This window comes from Corvus moneduloides, chromosome 4, assembly GCF_009650955.1.
Source record: "Corvus moneduloides isolate bCorMon1 chromosome 4, bCorMon1.pri, whole genome shotgun sequence".
Taxonomy (NCBI): domain Eukaryota; kingdom Metazoa; phylum Chordata; class Aves; order Passeriformes; family Corvidae; genus Corvus; species Corvus moneduloides.
In genome coordinates this window covers 64235250-64251703 of record NC_045479.1, presented here as the reverse complement: position 1 = coordinate 64251703, position 16454 = coordinate 64235250, and the positions used below count along the sequence as shown (strand labels likewise).

The following is a 16454-nucleotide window of genomic DNA, read 5'->3' as shown; positions in this document are numbered from 1 at the left end:
TCTTGCCTCCTACCTGACCTGCTGGGCCAGCCGAGCCAGGGAAGGTTGTTGTAATGTGCAGCTGGATGTACTAACACCATCCTGCCAACACATCCAGCTCAGAGATTTGAAAACAGGCCTCTCTCTGAGCTTGGCTTCCTGGGTCTGTTTTACAATTGCTTCAGTTTAGATGTGCTGGTGATCACCTTTTTCCAAAAAGTCTTCTCCTTTTTGTGATCCAGAACATAAATCCCAGAATCAGAATATTCTGAGGTGGAAGGGACCCACAAAGATCATCGAATCGTACTCTTGTGAATTGCCCACACGAGGATCGAATGCACAGTGTTGGTGTTATTAGCACTGTGTTCCGACCAACAGACAAAATAAATGCTGTATGTCACTGGTATTTCTCATGTTTCATGTAGCAACATGCTCTTCTAGGAAGCTGCTGTGTGCCAGAGTTCAATGATTTAACAAGGTTAGCTGTAAGCTCAGTTATTCATCAATTTAAAAAATCAGTTTCTAGAAAAAGAACGCATACCCCAAAATACCAAAAAAAGAGACGCAAGGACTACATTATTCAACACAGAAGGCTTTATTTACAATTAAACATAAGGATATCAGAAAGAAGGTTTGAGCTTTATTTTATTTGTATTTTCATTTACATTTCTAATGAAAGTTTACCCTGCACTGTTTGAACAAATGTAAGTACTTAACATTAGCCTTAGTATCATGAAATAACAATAACTGTAACTGATGTTTTGGATAAAATAACAACAAATAATAATTCAAGTGCAGTCTAGATGCTGGACATAGTTTAAAAGCCCAAACCTGCATTGAGATCAATGAGATTACACATATGGACAAACATATAGTTCTGTCCATATAAAATTTGGCCCTGAGACATTTAAAATCATGGCCTGACTTGCTCGATCACTGCTGCTGGAGCACCACACAGCACTAAACAACACTAGTAAAGCAAACACTAACTTACTGACAAGGTACTTGAAGTCAAATAAAATTAAGCTGAAATGTTAGCATATCAAAAACCACAGGAGCACTGCTGTTTTTCCTTTCATGTTAGATGCTGGCACAAAAGACATTTTATTATAAAAAGTTGGTGTCAGATCTTGAACCACGGCAGAGCTGTGTTTATCTCAGAGGAGATGTGGCTTAATGACTTTAGCTGCCCTCATACTATTTTGACCAGTCCATAGGACTCTAGGGATGCCTTCAGTTGTGTCAAGTTGCCCCCAGACTAATACGGGAACAGAGCATCATACATGACACCGGCAATAACGTGGATATGAGAGAAAGGTATTGTTTTCCATTGACTAGCCAGCACCATGAGTAATCAAATACACGGGCTGACAGCAGCCCTTCCCTCCAGTGTCACACCAGCTGCCCTGGTAGCTGGCATTTCCAGCTCGCAGCAGGAAAGAGTGCAGCCATGTACCTCACAGACCTCACCTTCACGAAGAACGTCTTGGGATTTCTGTGACTCATCAGCTCTGCTGATAGCTACAAAACTTTGTCCACAAGGAACAATGGAATAAAACAATAAAACACCAGCATTATAATCAGTTGGATTTTCCCTTTATTTCCAAAGGTAAGAACATCTTACTAAAGATACCCAGCCAAAGACATTGCCCTGTATTAGCTTTGTGGTTTATAGTCCATTGTAGCATTGTTTCCAAACAGCAGGACATGAGAGGAAGACTATGTTTTATTTCCCTTTTTTTTGCAGTTCTTAAATAAGGGGACAAAAAAATCCAAAAAGAAATCATAGAAAATGCTTAACTTAGGCTCTTATTCTGAATTTAATGAGTCCATGGAAAAAGAAGAGACCCCACAACACTCCGTATTTGCCCCACTGACTCTCAGAATAAAATACAGCATTCAGATCAAATGAAAAAGTCAACTATTTATGCAGACAGCAGTGCTTGGTACCTGTCTACAGGCTGATACACCTCATTAAATAAATGCACAAATTTCCTAACAGCAGGTGGTTTATCAATAAGTGATTGGGGCTACCTGTTTTCATTTATGTGCTTCTACAGCAAGCGGAACCCTCTGACATTTATCAAAATCATTATCTCAGTCCTTCCTCTCTCTGAAGCAATTTGGAATATTTTCTCTTGGTCTGTCAGGTGACATATCAGATCATTCTCCAATGGACGCTTTGGGAAAAGTGGCCTTAGAGCAGTGCAGAGGCTGGTGTTCAAACAAGAGCCAGAAATAAGAGCTCACAAGAGGCAACGGGAAGAGCAGTGGAGTAGGTTGGGAGTTAGGGAGTGATTCAGATTAATAAACAGCTGTGGAGTCAAATGTTGATGATCTCCATCAACATATGGAGAACTGTGGTGTATCTATGATCCATCTCCATAAAAACTGTATAAAACACGTATTTTAGTCTTTTATAAACTTCATGTATTACAGTTAGTAACTTTACATTATAAACTTCACATTCAATGCAATTCACATCCCTGAATAGAGGACAGAGAGCAGTTCTATTGCAGCAGCTTCCATTCCTTAAAGGAACAGAGAGAAATATTGCAATGAGAGCATGTAGAGCACAGCATGAGCTCCAAATTGTTGTCATTCCCAGCCTGTGCTCAGAGACGGAACATCAGCAAGCGGCTTTCATTTTTCTTGCAAATCCAGAAGAAAATGAGTAGCAAGTTGCATAAATGGCAGAAGGGGGACTAAAATCCAACTGCACCTCAATTTCAGTCTGCTTGAATGCAATTTAAAATGTATAACAAGTTTCAAATAAAGTTTTTTGAAAGTGTATTTTCCACAGTGGCCTCTTTAGTGATGTCAGATATGTTGACCTTCAAAAACATCAGCTTATTTGGGTTAGTAAGCTGGTCTTCTCAAAATGGAAAAGTGTGTTGAATTCCATAGCATGTGGATTGACTGTGCTTTGAATCATACCTTTTGTCTCTGAATTTTAACGAGCTGCTTGGCTGAAATTTCAATTAAACAGTGACTACCTCTGAAGTCTTTTGTTACCTGTAGTGAAATAAAATCAGAATTCAGCATATGGTGAGGTAAGTCTTCAGCTTAAGAATATCTCTTTAGTATAGCACACTTCTTACCACAACATTCATGTCTCTGCACTTCTTTTAAAAAATTCCAAAAATGTGTTTTGTTTCCCCAGATACTAGCACATTCATCCACTACTTGGTTAGTCTACCCCTGATGGGAGTGTATTTTGCCTTTTTGAACCGGGAATGTTCAGGAAGTGTTCAGACCAACATAACATTGACGCACCACCGAGAGGAAGTGAGAAACCATCACTCAATAGAAAGTGTAATTTACAGCAGGTTCTCTGAACCTCGGACAGGGGGATGTCCTGGCAGAGCACAGGAATCTGCAGCTGTGTGGCCTCTGTCTCAGAGAGGTGCTAGAGGACACTTCTGAACAGTTTAACAGTCTTGGACAAAATGTTGATTTTAAAGAAATCACAACAAACGAATGAAAATCTTCTTCTTCTGATGTAGTTCCCGATCCCCCCCCCCACACCGAGTTAAGAGCATCCTGAAAGATACAGGATGGGAAGAGAACTTGAAAACTGGATGATTTCTTGAAGAACAACTACTGAATTTTCTAGCACATTAAAAAAAAAAAAAGAACAGTGAAATAGGTAATGACTCTGAACTCTTGAAACCCAGAGGAGAAGTCACTGCTGAGGACTGAGCTGTTAGTGCTTACCTACTTATTTTAATTTCTTCGACCTGAAAATGAAATAGGACCCCAAGAACGCCAGGAACGCCACAGAGCCTCCGATTATTAACACCATCTGCAACGTGCTCAGCAGCTGGAGCCGACTGGAGATTTTAGCTCTGAACATTTCTGCTTTCTCATCCCCAATAACAGCAGACTGAAAATGTGCAAGAAAATCGTCAGTGAAAGGTAGATATGCAAGACCTCAGTTGCCGAATATGTTCTTGGTGTGGTGCAAATCACAGCACAATTTTAATTACCCAGTTTCAGGGCACCAAGACTGAAAAAGCTAGGTAGATTTTTGGTTGTTTGTTTTAAAACAGAGAATATTAATAGACATAAAATATACTAACCTCATTTAGCCAAAGAAGAGGGAACACATAGGGGTTTTTAACTTTTTTTAAAGGACTGAAATGAGAAAATAAGTACAGCATGTTACTTTTAGTTTGCTACATAAGCCCAGTCTCCACTTAAACGTTTTTCTTCTCTAACTGTATTTCTGACTTCAAGGTGTACCTTTTAAATATACTTTTGGAGTGAAAAAAAACACAAACCAAACCAAAACTACAATTAATAACTGTCATTTTACATATTGGGCAAACACCATTTTCTGCCTAATCTTCTGTATTTGGGCAGTCAGACACAGAGAGGGTTGAAGATCTGTGTGGTGTTCATATGTACAGGATGCCAAAGGTGTGTCTATCCATGTACATTTGAGCCAATGAAGAGGAAAAAAAACAGCTAGAGACCCATTGACCCTTGTGATAATAACATTTAGTGAGAGGGAATACATAAATTCTCTTTCTCATTGTCTCATTTGTCTTTTGTGTTCATCCTCATGGCTCCCATTTGGGTTTTATAAGAATGCTACTTTTAAGAACATGTTGCCTTGTAAGCTTCTGTAGAGAAATCAAATGTGTGTTAAAATGCTTGGGCAGTGTCCCGCTCTGGAAGATTTGCTCTGAACAAGCTTCAGGAAAGTATTTTTATTCCTTCTTCTCCAAGACATTTCTACTGATGTTCTCATAGACCAATCAGCCCTCTTAAAAATTCATTAAAAATAAAATAATGAAGTAGCACTTACTCAATTCTTGTTGAAGGCTGCACAAGGAGGTTTACTTGCAGCCTTTTTGCAAATCGTAGTGTAAAACCAGTCACCTAAAACCAGTGAAAAAAAACCAACAAAACATTAATTTAGATTTTTTAATTAGATGCGAAAGCCTATAATATGGACTGTGTCCGAAAGCACTTTGGGATTATTTTATCCTTATGTTTGGAAGGATTAGTTTTTTATGAAATGGTCATGTTTCTAAGGGTTTCTCATTTCTCACAGAAGTTCTAATTTTGTGGCTTTACCATAGTTACTTCTGTAATTTACATTTAAATCTGAAGGCAAAGGCTAAAACTACTAAATCAGTCGTTTTTATATTTCATATAAAAATATATTTCAGGGTTTTTTTGCACCAAAAAGCAGCTAGATTTTCTTTTTCAAAATGGAGGACATTTAACTTGCATAGGGCAGAAAACAAACTTTTCATATCAGTGACAATATCTATCTACATCATATCTATAATATCATATCTATACAAAGGTCAAATCTTTTCTTCATATCTTTTTTCCTGTCTCTGTCTTTCACAAAAAAAAAAAAAAAATAGGCTGTAATCCTTGAAAATTTTGTGTAATATTTAGGAAAATCTTGATTTTTCTACTCCAAATAAGGTGAAACAAAGATTTAACTTCATATCTCCTCATTGAAGTTACATAGCTTAACTGCCAAATTTTAGTGAGAAATTCTCAATTTTGCCTTTTCATTCAAAATAGAGCAAAATAGAATTTTGGAACCTTAGAATTCATCATACAATTTAGAAAACTTTGGTAAATACACTTGAAGTTAACTGAATCACTGAAACAGAAATAGAGGTAAATTTTAAGAAATCAAAATAAATTCATTCTGTTTGGGAGATCTGTTGGACAATCCAAGTCACAAAGACTTGAATTGCGTCTATTTAGATCAGCCTGTTTAGAGTTCTACCAATTGGAAATAAACTCATGTATGTTTATTTAGTTTCAATTGAGAGAGTAATTATCCAAAAATGGCTAGTTATAGAAAAATTTTAAAAATTAAGTGTAGAGGAAACAGAAGTTTCATAGAATATGAATTTTCTATAACTTTTAAGTATAGAGAAGTTATAGAAAAGCTACAACATACTTCACAGTTTGAAGAATCTATTCAATCCCACGTTCCCAGTAAGTCAAAATCAAAACCAATTTTCAAAACTTTGAAGGTCAGAATGAGATCAAGTTCTGTTCTAAATCTCCCCTACTGAAACTATCCCACTTTGAGAGCAGACCTTAGAAAAGCAAGCATGAAAATAATGCATCTTTTGCTTGTCCCTCTGGCAAAAGGCCAATTCTACTACTATTAAATTTAAACACTGCAAGTTTCCCAAGGTACAAGTATTAAGTACTTGGACTTACAGGCTCAATGTCCAGATACGTCTCATGCTCCTTTTCATCTGGGCTCAGGCCTTCCACATTATGCAATACAGATTCACTTGCATGAAGAAAATGGGGAAGAGAGATATATACCGGTCTTTCTATTGAAAAAAAACAAACTCTCTTGAATCATTAAGCCTTGCTTTGGCGCTCATTTTCACAGGTCATTTTCCAAACATAGTTTTGCTATATAGATGTACAATCCTGATAAAAATGTTAATAGTCTAACCCCACCACCCAAAAAAACCCCAACCCAACCAAAAAAACAAAATTCAAGCATTTCAGTGACATTTTCAGTCATGAGAAAAATCTGCATGGTGAAATAAACTGCAGCTACAAACCCTGCTTGTCTGTGCCTACACTGTGGAGCTGGCAGTGCTCCCAGTTTCATGCTGAGGTGAGGAGATTGTCAATGTTTCCCCCCACGTTCATGATCTCGTCTTAGCCTGAAGGGACCCCTCGCAGTTCACTCTGCAACAAGTGCAGACTCAGTATATATTTATTTTACCAACACCAAACTAAGCCAGTATTGTCTCTCAGTCTCTGAATGTGTATGTAATTGTGTACATACCCACCCCCGCCGTGTGTGTGAATTCCCACAAACACAAGGACTGTGACTATCTCTGGCTTTTACACACAGCCCCTCCTTTCCTTCCTCTACACACATTCCTGCAGTTTCAGTACACAATCTATGGTATCCCAATTTTGCATAGCACTATGCAAAATACAGAAATATTATCGTCCTCATTTTGGGCAATGAGGCTGAAGAAATGTGAGGGGGTCTCACGAGCAATCTGTGGAAAAATTCACAAACAAACACAAACATCCTGGATCTCAGAGTAACACCTCAGCTACAGGACAAGTGCCTTGTCCCCAGTTAAATGGCTTGTGTAGCAGTACTGTGTCACCACCATACTTGCTTTGCAGGCACTGATGTCCAGGACTCCGGCTAATGTGCAGTTCTCTGATATGACTGGATCCGTACAGAAGCAATAATTGTCTCTGACTTCAGCTGGTGATGCAAATGCTTCACGAGGAACTATGAAACGATAGAGTGTGATTCCCTTCACAACCTGCTTGCTGTGGAAAACTCCGTAGATCGATCTGAACACAAAAGAGGAGAAATGTGTTTCACCCATTTGGATTAAAAGTCTGATTTGGTGCCAATGCTCCTGAAGGGTCCCCCAGCTGCCTCTCTCTTAAAAGAAACTCCCCCTCCCAGGGAGCCAATGTCCAGGTTCCTGCCACACTGTTCAGAGAATTGTAGGATTGTTCCTCTGTACTAAAGAATATTCCACATTTTCACAAAAGGATGTACAAGCTCAGAGATGAGCATGACAATACACAAAAAGACAGACAAAAGTTCAAATACTAATAACAAAAACTAGCAAAATAATTGAGATGTCTTTTCCCTACACATTTCTATACCCACTGTCATTATGAGGTTTTTGAAAGTTTCTGGACTACAGTAGAGATGCTTATCCATATAAATCATCTCTGATATAGTTTTTTGCTGACCTCGTGACAGTCTAAGCTTTATGATGCAGGCAACATCCTGCATATAACCTTTTCCCATTGCAAGTGAATCAGAATACTACTTCAGCTTCTTTTTGCTAATTCATTATCAGATGGTACAGAGACATGGTTGCTACACAGTAATGTAACCAGGACACCAACACTTTGCATTGCAGCCAACAAAAGGGTTTTGCAACATGGACAGGACAATTTTTCCTGACCCTGCTTCTGCAGGACCTTTAGGCAATTGTTACTGTCCTTTAGTGTTCATGAATTGTGAGAGTTAAATGGCTGGAGGGATCTCTCAAACTGTGTGCAATCAATCCAAAGAATTGTATCATTTCTCCCCTGCATAGAATTCTCTTTTCCACGACTTGGGAAATGTTTTCCAGTTTGGCAAAAAAATGCTTCACCAAAAAACTCGTTTAACTCCTCATAAGAACACTGATCTTTGGAAACAAACACTCTGCAAAGCAAATGGCCCACTTTAAACCTAGTAAAAAGGAAGCATCTGTTTCCAGGCAGCAAAAGAAATAAAGGGTTTCAACGTCCCAAGTTAATACACTGTGATGCACTTTACATCTTTAACACTTCTTTCAGAGATCCCACTGGAAAACTCGGGGACACTGGATAGCCCAGCAGAAGCAGCAGGTTTAAAAGTCATCAGCACTGGATGCATTAAGCAGGCTTGTTTGTTTGTAAACACATAAAAATAAAATACGTAAAAATATCCTGTGAGAAAACAATTTTGAGTATCTATTGAGTGACAGTGAACGCTGTTCTGTATAGATGATTTTCGCCAGAAATGCCAAAGATGGACCTAACTGGACTCTGCTGTACCTGTTACCTTCTCAGACCAAACAAGGCTAGGTCCTGATCTTAGAAGAAGCTCAGGATTTGAATCCTGCGGCCCTCAATTCCTTTTACAGATCGTTAATAGCTCACAGTGTCACATTTTCCTGAATACACATCTGTAAGTGGCTGAAATAAAGCACATTGTAAATAACTTGCTACTTGACATATATAAAAGTGGAAGAATCAGGCTCTGAATCATGACCACAACTCATAACTTTACTTGTGTTTTAGATGAAAAGTTTACATTGCACTGCCTGGCTGACCTGAGCCCAAGCACAGCCACTGCAGCCACCTTCCGAAAACAAAGAGCGTGCAGTGCGACACGAACATGTGAACACACTCCAGGAAAGGACCAGCCTACCTGCAAATATCGGAGGAGAAGAAGCGTAGTACCTGATTCTTCTTAACAAATGGTGGGAAGGATGCTCCATCTGTGAACAAAATAAGAAGAGCTTGAAAGCAATTCTACTTAATAGACCTTATTTAATTGCTAGCTCAATACTCAGCTGCTACTGTCCTATAAAGCTGTGATAAACGTAAACAATATGAGTCATATGTGGGGAAAATGTTTATGTAAGTTATTGCACATTAACAGGCACTTCAAAGATAAGATGTAATTGTTCTTGAAAGTGGCCAAGATACAGTAGCTTCCCCCCTCCCCCCAGACGTGAAGCTGTATGATCAAGCCCATGTAAAACTGAGGATTTAAAAAAAAAATTCTGCTTGATATGAAACCAAATACCTATTGCCATTGCTTCAAGGTTCATGCAGTCTATAGACCTAAATCTTCCTAGAGAAGCTTGGGTCACCTGCAGTTATGACACTCAGCGCTTACAAGGAACACAGCTGCAGCCGTCAACACTGTCTACTTAATCATCAGTGCTAAACCTTTTTCACCAAAGATTGCTCAAGTGGGCCTCTAAGTTGAGGCCCTTCTAGAACTAATGGAGAGGAGGAAGCCACTTCTAGAGCACAGTCCACCTCAAACCATGGTAGGTAGGCAGAATAAGTCAGAGGATAGCACTTTGGTTTTGTCTTTCTCTCAACTTGTTACAAAAAAGAGTGCAGACACTCAGATTTGTATTTCTGCACTGCAAGCACTCAGTTACGTAAAATGAGCGTCTGCCATTTTCCCCATTAAGGTGTTGTAACCAGTACATTTGTTAGTTTTTGCAACAATTTCTGTTTAGTTTCTTAGTCACCAGCCATAACCAAACAATTGCAAACATCTGTGATATCTTTGAATCTAGTTGGCAAGAGCAAGAAAGCTAAATTACATATTGCCACTTGCCCACTGCTGACAGAAGCACTTTTTTTCAAAGATTCAAGATCATCCTAAACACACACTCTGTTTCTAAATCTTGGCATTCTTGTAAGGTTGGCAAACATGGATTCATGTCAAGCCCTGTACAATTATACTGTTTCATATTTTTATATATATGTATTTTCTTATACTATACATGTTGAGCTTTCATGTGAAAGCTTACAAGATAAAGAATTCTCACATTTACAAGACTTCTTAAACCTGTTGCATCTCCAAACACAGCAATGTCACACTGAATGCCCTTGCAAACTGTGCAGCAATCTTTGCTAACAAGTAAAAGCTCATTTTCACTGTACTGGAGCACTTAATTACTTGGTAGCATATGTTTATTCCATCAGCTATGGAAGAAGAATCAACAAAAAGATGACCCTGGCTAAAAAAAAAAGATGCCAGGCCCCATAAGAAAGAAGGCAAGTCCTAGAATGTAAGAAAATACTGTTTCTTATAAAATTATTTACACAATTTAAAAAGGAACTATTCCTTCATGGCTCCCAGACTTTTGGAAAATCAGATTCTTGTGATGTATTTTAAATACTTCAAATACTTGTTGCATGATCTGGGTTATAAGGAACATTATCTATGCCAGGTAAAGCAGAATGGAAAATGGAGGGAAAAACCCAAACAGAACAACCCAACAGAAAAGCCTGCTTGTTTTGATATTCATTTACTGTAGGTCTGGAGCTCTCTCCAAAAGCCTCCACCAGACACCTACCAGCCTCAGCTCCACAGATTGTGGTGTCCTCACAGCAATGCTTTCAACTTACCAAAAAGAAAAATATCACCTTCAACAAATGTATCTTGAACAACTCAGCTGTTTACATATGAATTCCAAAAGCAAATTCAAAAATATTCCTCTACAGTCTACTCATCCCAGTCTAAACTACTTTTCTTCTTCATTGCTGTTCACTTTCTAGTGGTCTACAAGCCATTCATCTGACAGCCTCCTTTGTTGCCTCAATTTCTTTTCATATATCAGGATGTCCATTCTGGTGCATTTAATTAAATTTTCTACAGTGTAAATGAATGTGCATTATTAAAATGCAAAGATAATTTTCAACTGTTATAGCAAAGAAAAAGAATCTTAATTATATTGTACAATGAAAATAATTAGTAGAAACAAGAGAACTGGATAATTTTGTTTCTCTTCCACATCTACCCTAAATGTAGAGGCTGTGTCCTTGTGTATGGAAAATAATGTACAGTAATAAATAATTCATATATTTTAATAGACACACACATATGCATATATCATAGTAGTAGTATGTATGCATATATATAGATACTTAATATATAGAATACCGAACTGGCAAAGCCCCGGGGAGTTAATTTAAATATTGTATCTCTTTATTCCCTTGCAATATCAAGAAAAGTGTTGAAGTTCTAAAATGTTTAATAGGCTCACCTGTGCCATTAACCATATCACAGTGATCCGGCCAGTACGAAAGAGTCCTGTAGGGTAAAATAAAAGTCATGCTGCATATAATAAATTATACCAGGTAAGCAATTTAATTACCTGTATTGCCAAATATAACTGTTCCAGTATAAGCCTGACCCATTAGCAAAGGCAAAGGATTTATTCAGATAAATTATAGGATCCATTAGAATAGGATAAAAGCAATCTAGCTACTTAAGCATGCAAAACAGAAGTAACTACTTGTCTCAAAAAATCAATAACTGTTTTAAGTCCAAGCTCCTAACAGAACTATTAACAGCTGAAAGAAAGAGATGGTTTTGCTAAGACCAGGGCTTGATCCTGTTTCCTTTGAATCATTGAAGGATTTTCCATTTATCTACAGCTCCTAGTGAATCAACTCTTAAAAGCCAAACATTGAAAATATGTATTTTTTATCTACAATGCTATGTTACCTTTTATTTTTATAGCTTTCTATTATTGCTGTTTTTGAAATATCTTCTGTCCCAGTATAGACACTGTAAGGTCCATCACTTGTCCCATTATACTGTAACAGATGCAACAAGAAGGAATAACAGTTAGAAATATTGAACAAATTTATAGCTTTGTCAGATCTTTCTTCCTCAGAGCAGCTGTCTTAAGTTTTATTCATTGAACGGTAACTGAAGGCATTGCCTCTTCATTGGTTTCACTTACCGGGTAGAAGACTCCCACAACTGGGTTCACACCAGGGAAGGGGACACTGTCTAAGAAGGGATCTGTGTACCCCCACAGTATTTCTTTCACTGTTCTGTTCTGCAGTATGGCTGACTTAGAAGATTTAATCCAAGTGTTTATTATTGATTGCATAAAAGTACTTGGAAACACGGCAGGTACAGCCTACAACAGCAATAAAATCAACGTTTAGCATAAAAGTCCGCATGTGTTTTTAATTAAAAATACAGAGACTGACTCTAAGAAATGTCTGGTAAAGCCAGTTCCCAGATTTGCAGCTCCCTCGAAGTTAAGTTTCTACATAAAATTGACACTTAACAAAACAATTACTTGCCATACTGGTTACACAAAAGCAGACAATTTTTCTTGACTGATTACATGAGTTCACTAGATCAGCCCTAATCACAGAATGACAGAACAGCTGAAGCTCACAGGCTCACAGGGAGCCCTGGAGACCCATCTGCTCTGCCTTCCAACATGGGCTCTTCTGTGATTCTGTGACTGCTGGTATGGTTCTATTTTATGTTTACACCAAGCATCTTCACACTCTGCCCCTCGCAGACACCTTCTCACAGAATCCTGAGCACTCACATGAAGACAGCAGAAAGTTGCAATACAACGAGGGCTGAATATAAATATGAAAATTGTAAAGGCAAACACTGTCAGCCTTTGATAAGACAAAAACACCTCGACTAAAAAGGCTCCAGCACTACTCTAGGTGAAGATCCCTGTGCTCTTCTTTGAATAACTAATATCTCAGTAGGACAGGAGAGCTCCAGGATTGCACCATGGGGCCCAAGCTCTGTGGTGGTGAGGCCATGCAGACACAGGATGTGGGAATTAATGCAGCCTCCCCTGCTAAGCAGGCCTAATGGTATTATGGAAACAGCATGGCAAATCCGCCCTGTACTGTTCATGCTGTATCTCACACACCAAGGGAACCCATCCGCAAACTCTTGATTTATTTCCATGCTAAAACTGACGAGGAGGACATTTTTTGAGCTTTTAACACACTGTAGTGAAAGGTGTCCCTGCCCAAGACAGGAGGGCTGGAACTAGATGATTTTAAAGGTCCCTTCCAACCCAAACTACTCTGTGATGCTATGAACTTCTCCCCTCTTTCCTCCAGTAACTCAACATTTGTCTCTGGACACTATGGCTTTCTTTCTTTACTTACTACAACAGCGAGGTTGAGGACAGTCACGTTGTCATTTTCTGTCCCAATAGACATATCAGGTTCAAAATTAGCAATGTTGGGCAACATGTAGGATATTGTGCCATTCTCATTTTCCGTGACATTTTCTTTGGGTAAATATCGCACCCTTGAAATACAAAACACAAACAGCGAATATTTTTAATGTCTGACTTTTGAGAAAACACATAAACATGCCTGACTGAAGGTTTTTGAAAAGTTGATGAACATTTTGGTAAAATGAATGTTGAACATTTTATAACCACTAAAAGGTTTATAAACTTTTCATATGAATACATGCAAAAATTCATTTTTTTGCAAAATACTGTTCTTTTGGAAATATTTCCTTATTCCCAAATGGAATAGTTTTCTTGATACTAAAATGAAAACAAACATATCTTTTTTTTTTTTTTTTGTCATTAATGGATCTTGCACATTTTTATATTTTGTTTTAAATGAATTATGCTTTGTCATGTTTTGTCGTAAGCTGTTTCATGGTTGCATGTAATTAGAAGGGGGTGACACAGTCATAAACACACAGATTTTAATCTGATAGACGTGTTGCAACAAAACAGGTTAAACTCATAAGGTTACTTTGATCATATTTGATATGCATGTAGAGATTTATAAGCAATTTTTCAGTCCCACCGAGGTTCTGCCAGTCATGCCCTGTCAGCAGATCTCTAAGGTACAAAGCTCTGCTGCAGTTCTAGCTTCAGCTCTTCTCTTCCAGTCCCATCCCCTTGCTGACCCCTCTGTGGGGACAGCAGCCAGTAGGGATCAAATGACAGTCTATGCTATAGTTTATCCCAGCTCCAACTCAGCAGGGATCTTCAGGATACTCCATCAGATCTTCCAGCATGAGTGTGGGGGGGGTACAAAAGGTACAGAGAGCATTTTCGCGCGGTACAGATGTAGTCAGTGCAGGTGGGTCTTATCTGAAGAGCAGCTGGATCTTGGCTTCTCAGAAATGGTTTGCATACCTTTAAACTTAATTATTAGCCTAATGTGTAGAGCACCTACCTGAAAGTTGAGAAATTTTTCTTTCTAATTAATGTGTTTTCAAGCTGTTCTACACTATAATAAATTACTAAATATTTAAAGGGAGAATGAGAGCGAGAGAGACTCAATGTCACAGCTACTCAGGTAGGCCCAACATCCCAGAAAAGCATGAGTGCAGCAGCGAGAGGAGCCTTCACTTCACAGTCGTCATTTCTTACTTAGTCTTATTCAGGCTTATGGCTCAGATTTGTCCCTGAGAAAACCAGCATCACCATCAGCGCCAGAGTAAAACATTTCTGTTTGGTGGCAATTCACCTTCTGCAGTATTTCTTAACTGTCTTTTTCCTGATTCCTGTGTAACCCTTTCCTCTGTCTTCCTAGGTACTTTGTGAACTAAGAGTTCTCTCTTTCCATTGAGAAATAAATAAGCTTTTAGGCATCAAGGCACTTCGGCTGTAGATGCTGAAATGGAAAACTATCTTGTGAATACAATATACACCCTCAAAGTTATGGAGAAAGAAATACCCTATCATCACAGGAAAGCAATTTCCTAACAAGGGTGCCAGTGATAGCAAATATTGGGCTTAGTTACTCAGGAAGCACCAACTAGTCCTATGCCAACATCACATTTAATATTAAACACATAATAAAACCTCCCTTAAACGTGGGAAGACTGCTGCATCTACACCCTATCTAGTACACTCAGAAAAAGGAATGATTTCCCAAGGAAAATTTGAAAAAAGAACAGCTATTGATTAAAAATGTCACAAAGGAGAAAAAACAAAAGAAGCCACTTTATTAAAGTAAGTAGTAGTGATGCATGGATGATAAGATAATCTCTTGGTTTTAGGGCATCTGGTATATTTTATCCTACTATAAAGCTGGTGAAAACTGAACAGGAAGGAATGCAACTGCCTCTGTGATATTGTGGCCAATGAATTACTGTTTTCCACAAGAGCAAGCAGCTTCACATCCAATTACCTATTTCTATTTGTGTTTTCCTTATGTTAGACACAATCCAGAAGATGTTTGGGATTGCTGTGTGTAGCTGCAATTTAGGCATTTTGGTCATGTCTAACTAAAGTATAATGCTGGAATTTCAAAAATAAATTCTATCTCAGCAGAACTTTCTCTGACTTTAGCAAAACTTCTGATATGATGTCACATATTGAAGGGTCTTTTCTTACCTGTATGTGTAAGGTCCTCTTTGTTCAAATTTTGGTTGAGCTCCTTCATCTATAACCTCTGAAGGATTTAAGACATGGAAAATCCAAAATTCCCTGTAAACTGTGCTTCCTGGCACAAGCCAATTTTGAAAAGCAGTGGTACCATTGACAATGACAGCTTCCTGAAAGTACAACAATCAAAACTAAAATTAACCACAAAAGAGACAAGTGAAAAGATGCATTTACTTTTTAGATGATTGTTGAAGATTCCACAGCAAACCGAAAAAAACCACCATTTTAGCATCAGTACAAGATGTACAGTCCAGTTGGCCAACGTCTGGAGGCAGCTTGACATTCCTGTTCAGTGAGAGCAAAAGTGAGTCCCCCTAAAACCAATACAATTACTGATGTAGCTGGCAGCAAAGTTTTCCTATAGCTGTGGTGGGGCATTGCCTTAGTTCTCAAACACTTGCCAAAACCACTGATTATTTATAAAGAGAAAATCTTTGATGACTGTATGATACCCAGCAGGTTATAGAATCCATAAACTACTTTTCATACACTGCAAGTAGCCCAAGGGAGGAAATGAGAGTAATGTCTGAAGATTTTTCAAGCTCTAGATAATTTTGCACCCAGAGAAGTCACAAAGTACTCTTGAAGGACTGTTCCTTTGACAGAAAATTTTTGTCACCAAAACTGAGACCTTCTAAGAAATCTCTCTAATTCTGATAACGTTTCATTAGGAAATTTTCCAGATTTAGGGAAGAAGGAACAAAACAGTACATCAGGAACCACTCTAGAGGAATCAACAGCGTTAAGTCTGTGGCACTCAGCCATACGGCAAATGGTAATTCAGTCCTCAGGACTGTACAGTGAGGAGGAGAGTTTTAAAGTATATTCAGGGGAATGCCTGCTTTGCCTGGTCTGTATCAGGCCTCTTCTATAGGATTTTCCCAAAGCCTTGGGAAAATCTAAGTTTTCCCCTTGGTGGCAAAACTTCATAAAAATGTTTTCCAATAAGAAGAAAAATCTAGGCTGCCTGTCTCCAACATAAAAGATGCTTTTCTTTAT

The 16454-nt window shown here is 38.3% G+C and overlaps 1 protein-coding gene across 5 annotated transcripts in view; it reads right to left on the bottom strand.

The window, feature by feature from the left end:
* Nucleotides 1-557: 557 nt before the first annotated feature.
* CD36 (CD36 molecule) overlaps nucleotides 558-16454 on the bottom strand; it is a 36189-nt gene continuing 20292 nt past the window's right edge. For all 5 annotated transcript variants that reach the window (XM_032106309.1, XM_032106307.1, XM_032106310.1 and 2 more), the window contains exons 3-14: nucleotides 15405-15565; nucleotides 13201-13345; nucleotides 12006-12188; nucleotides 11765-11856; nucleotides 11301-11347; nucleotides 8936-9005; nucleotides 7121-7308; nucleotides 6187-6305; nucleotides 4793-4866; nucleotides 4062-4116; nucleotides 3697-3865; nucleotides 558-2994 (exon numbers count right to left, since the gene is read on the bottom strand). In XM_032106309.1, the coding sequence (XP_031962200.1) occupies nucleotides 3701-3865; nucleotides 4062-4116; nucleotides 4793-4866; nucleotides 6187-6305; nucleotides 7121-7308; nucleotides 8936-9005; nucleotides 11301-11347; nucleotides 11765-11856; nucleotides 12006-12188; nucleotides 13201-13345; nucleotides 15405-15565 (1299 nt within the window). In that variant the 3' untranslated portion in view covers nucleotides 558-2994; nucleotides 3697-3700. The remainder of the gene's footprint in view (nucleotides 2995-3696; nucleotides 3866-4061; nucleotides 4117-4792; nucleotides 4867-6186; nucleotides 6306-7120; nucleotides 7309-8935; nucleotides 9006-11300; nucleotides 11348-11764; nucleotides 11857-12005; nucleotides 12189-13200; nucleotides 13346-15404; nucleotides 15566-16454) is intronic.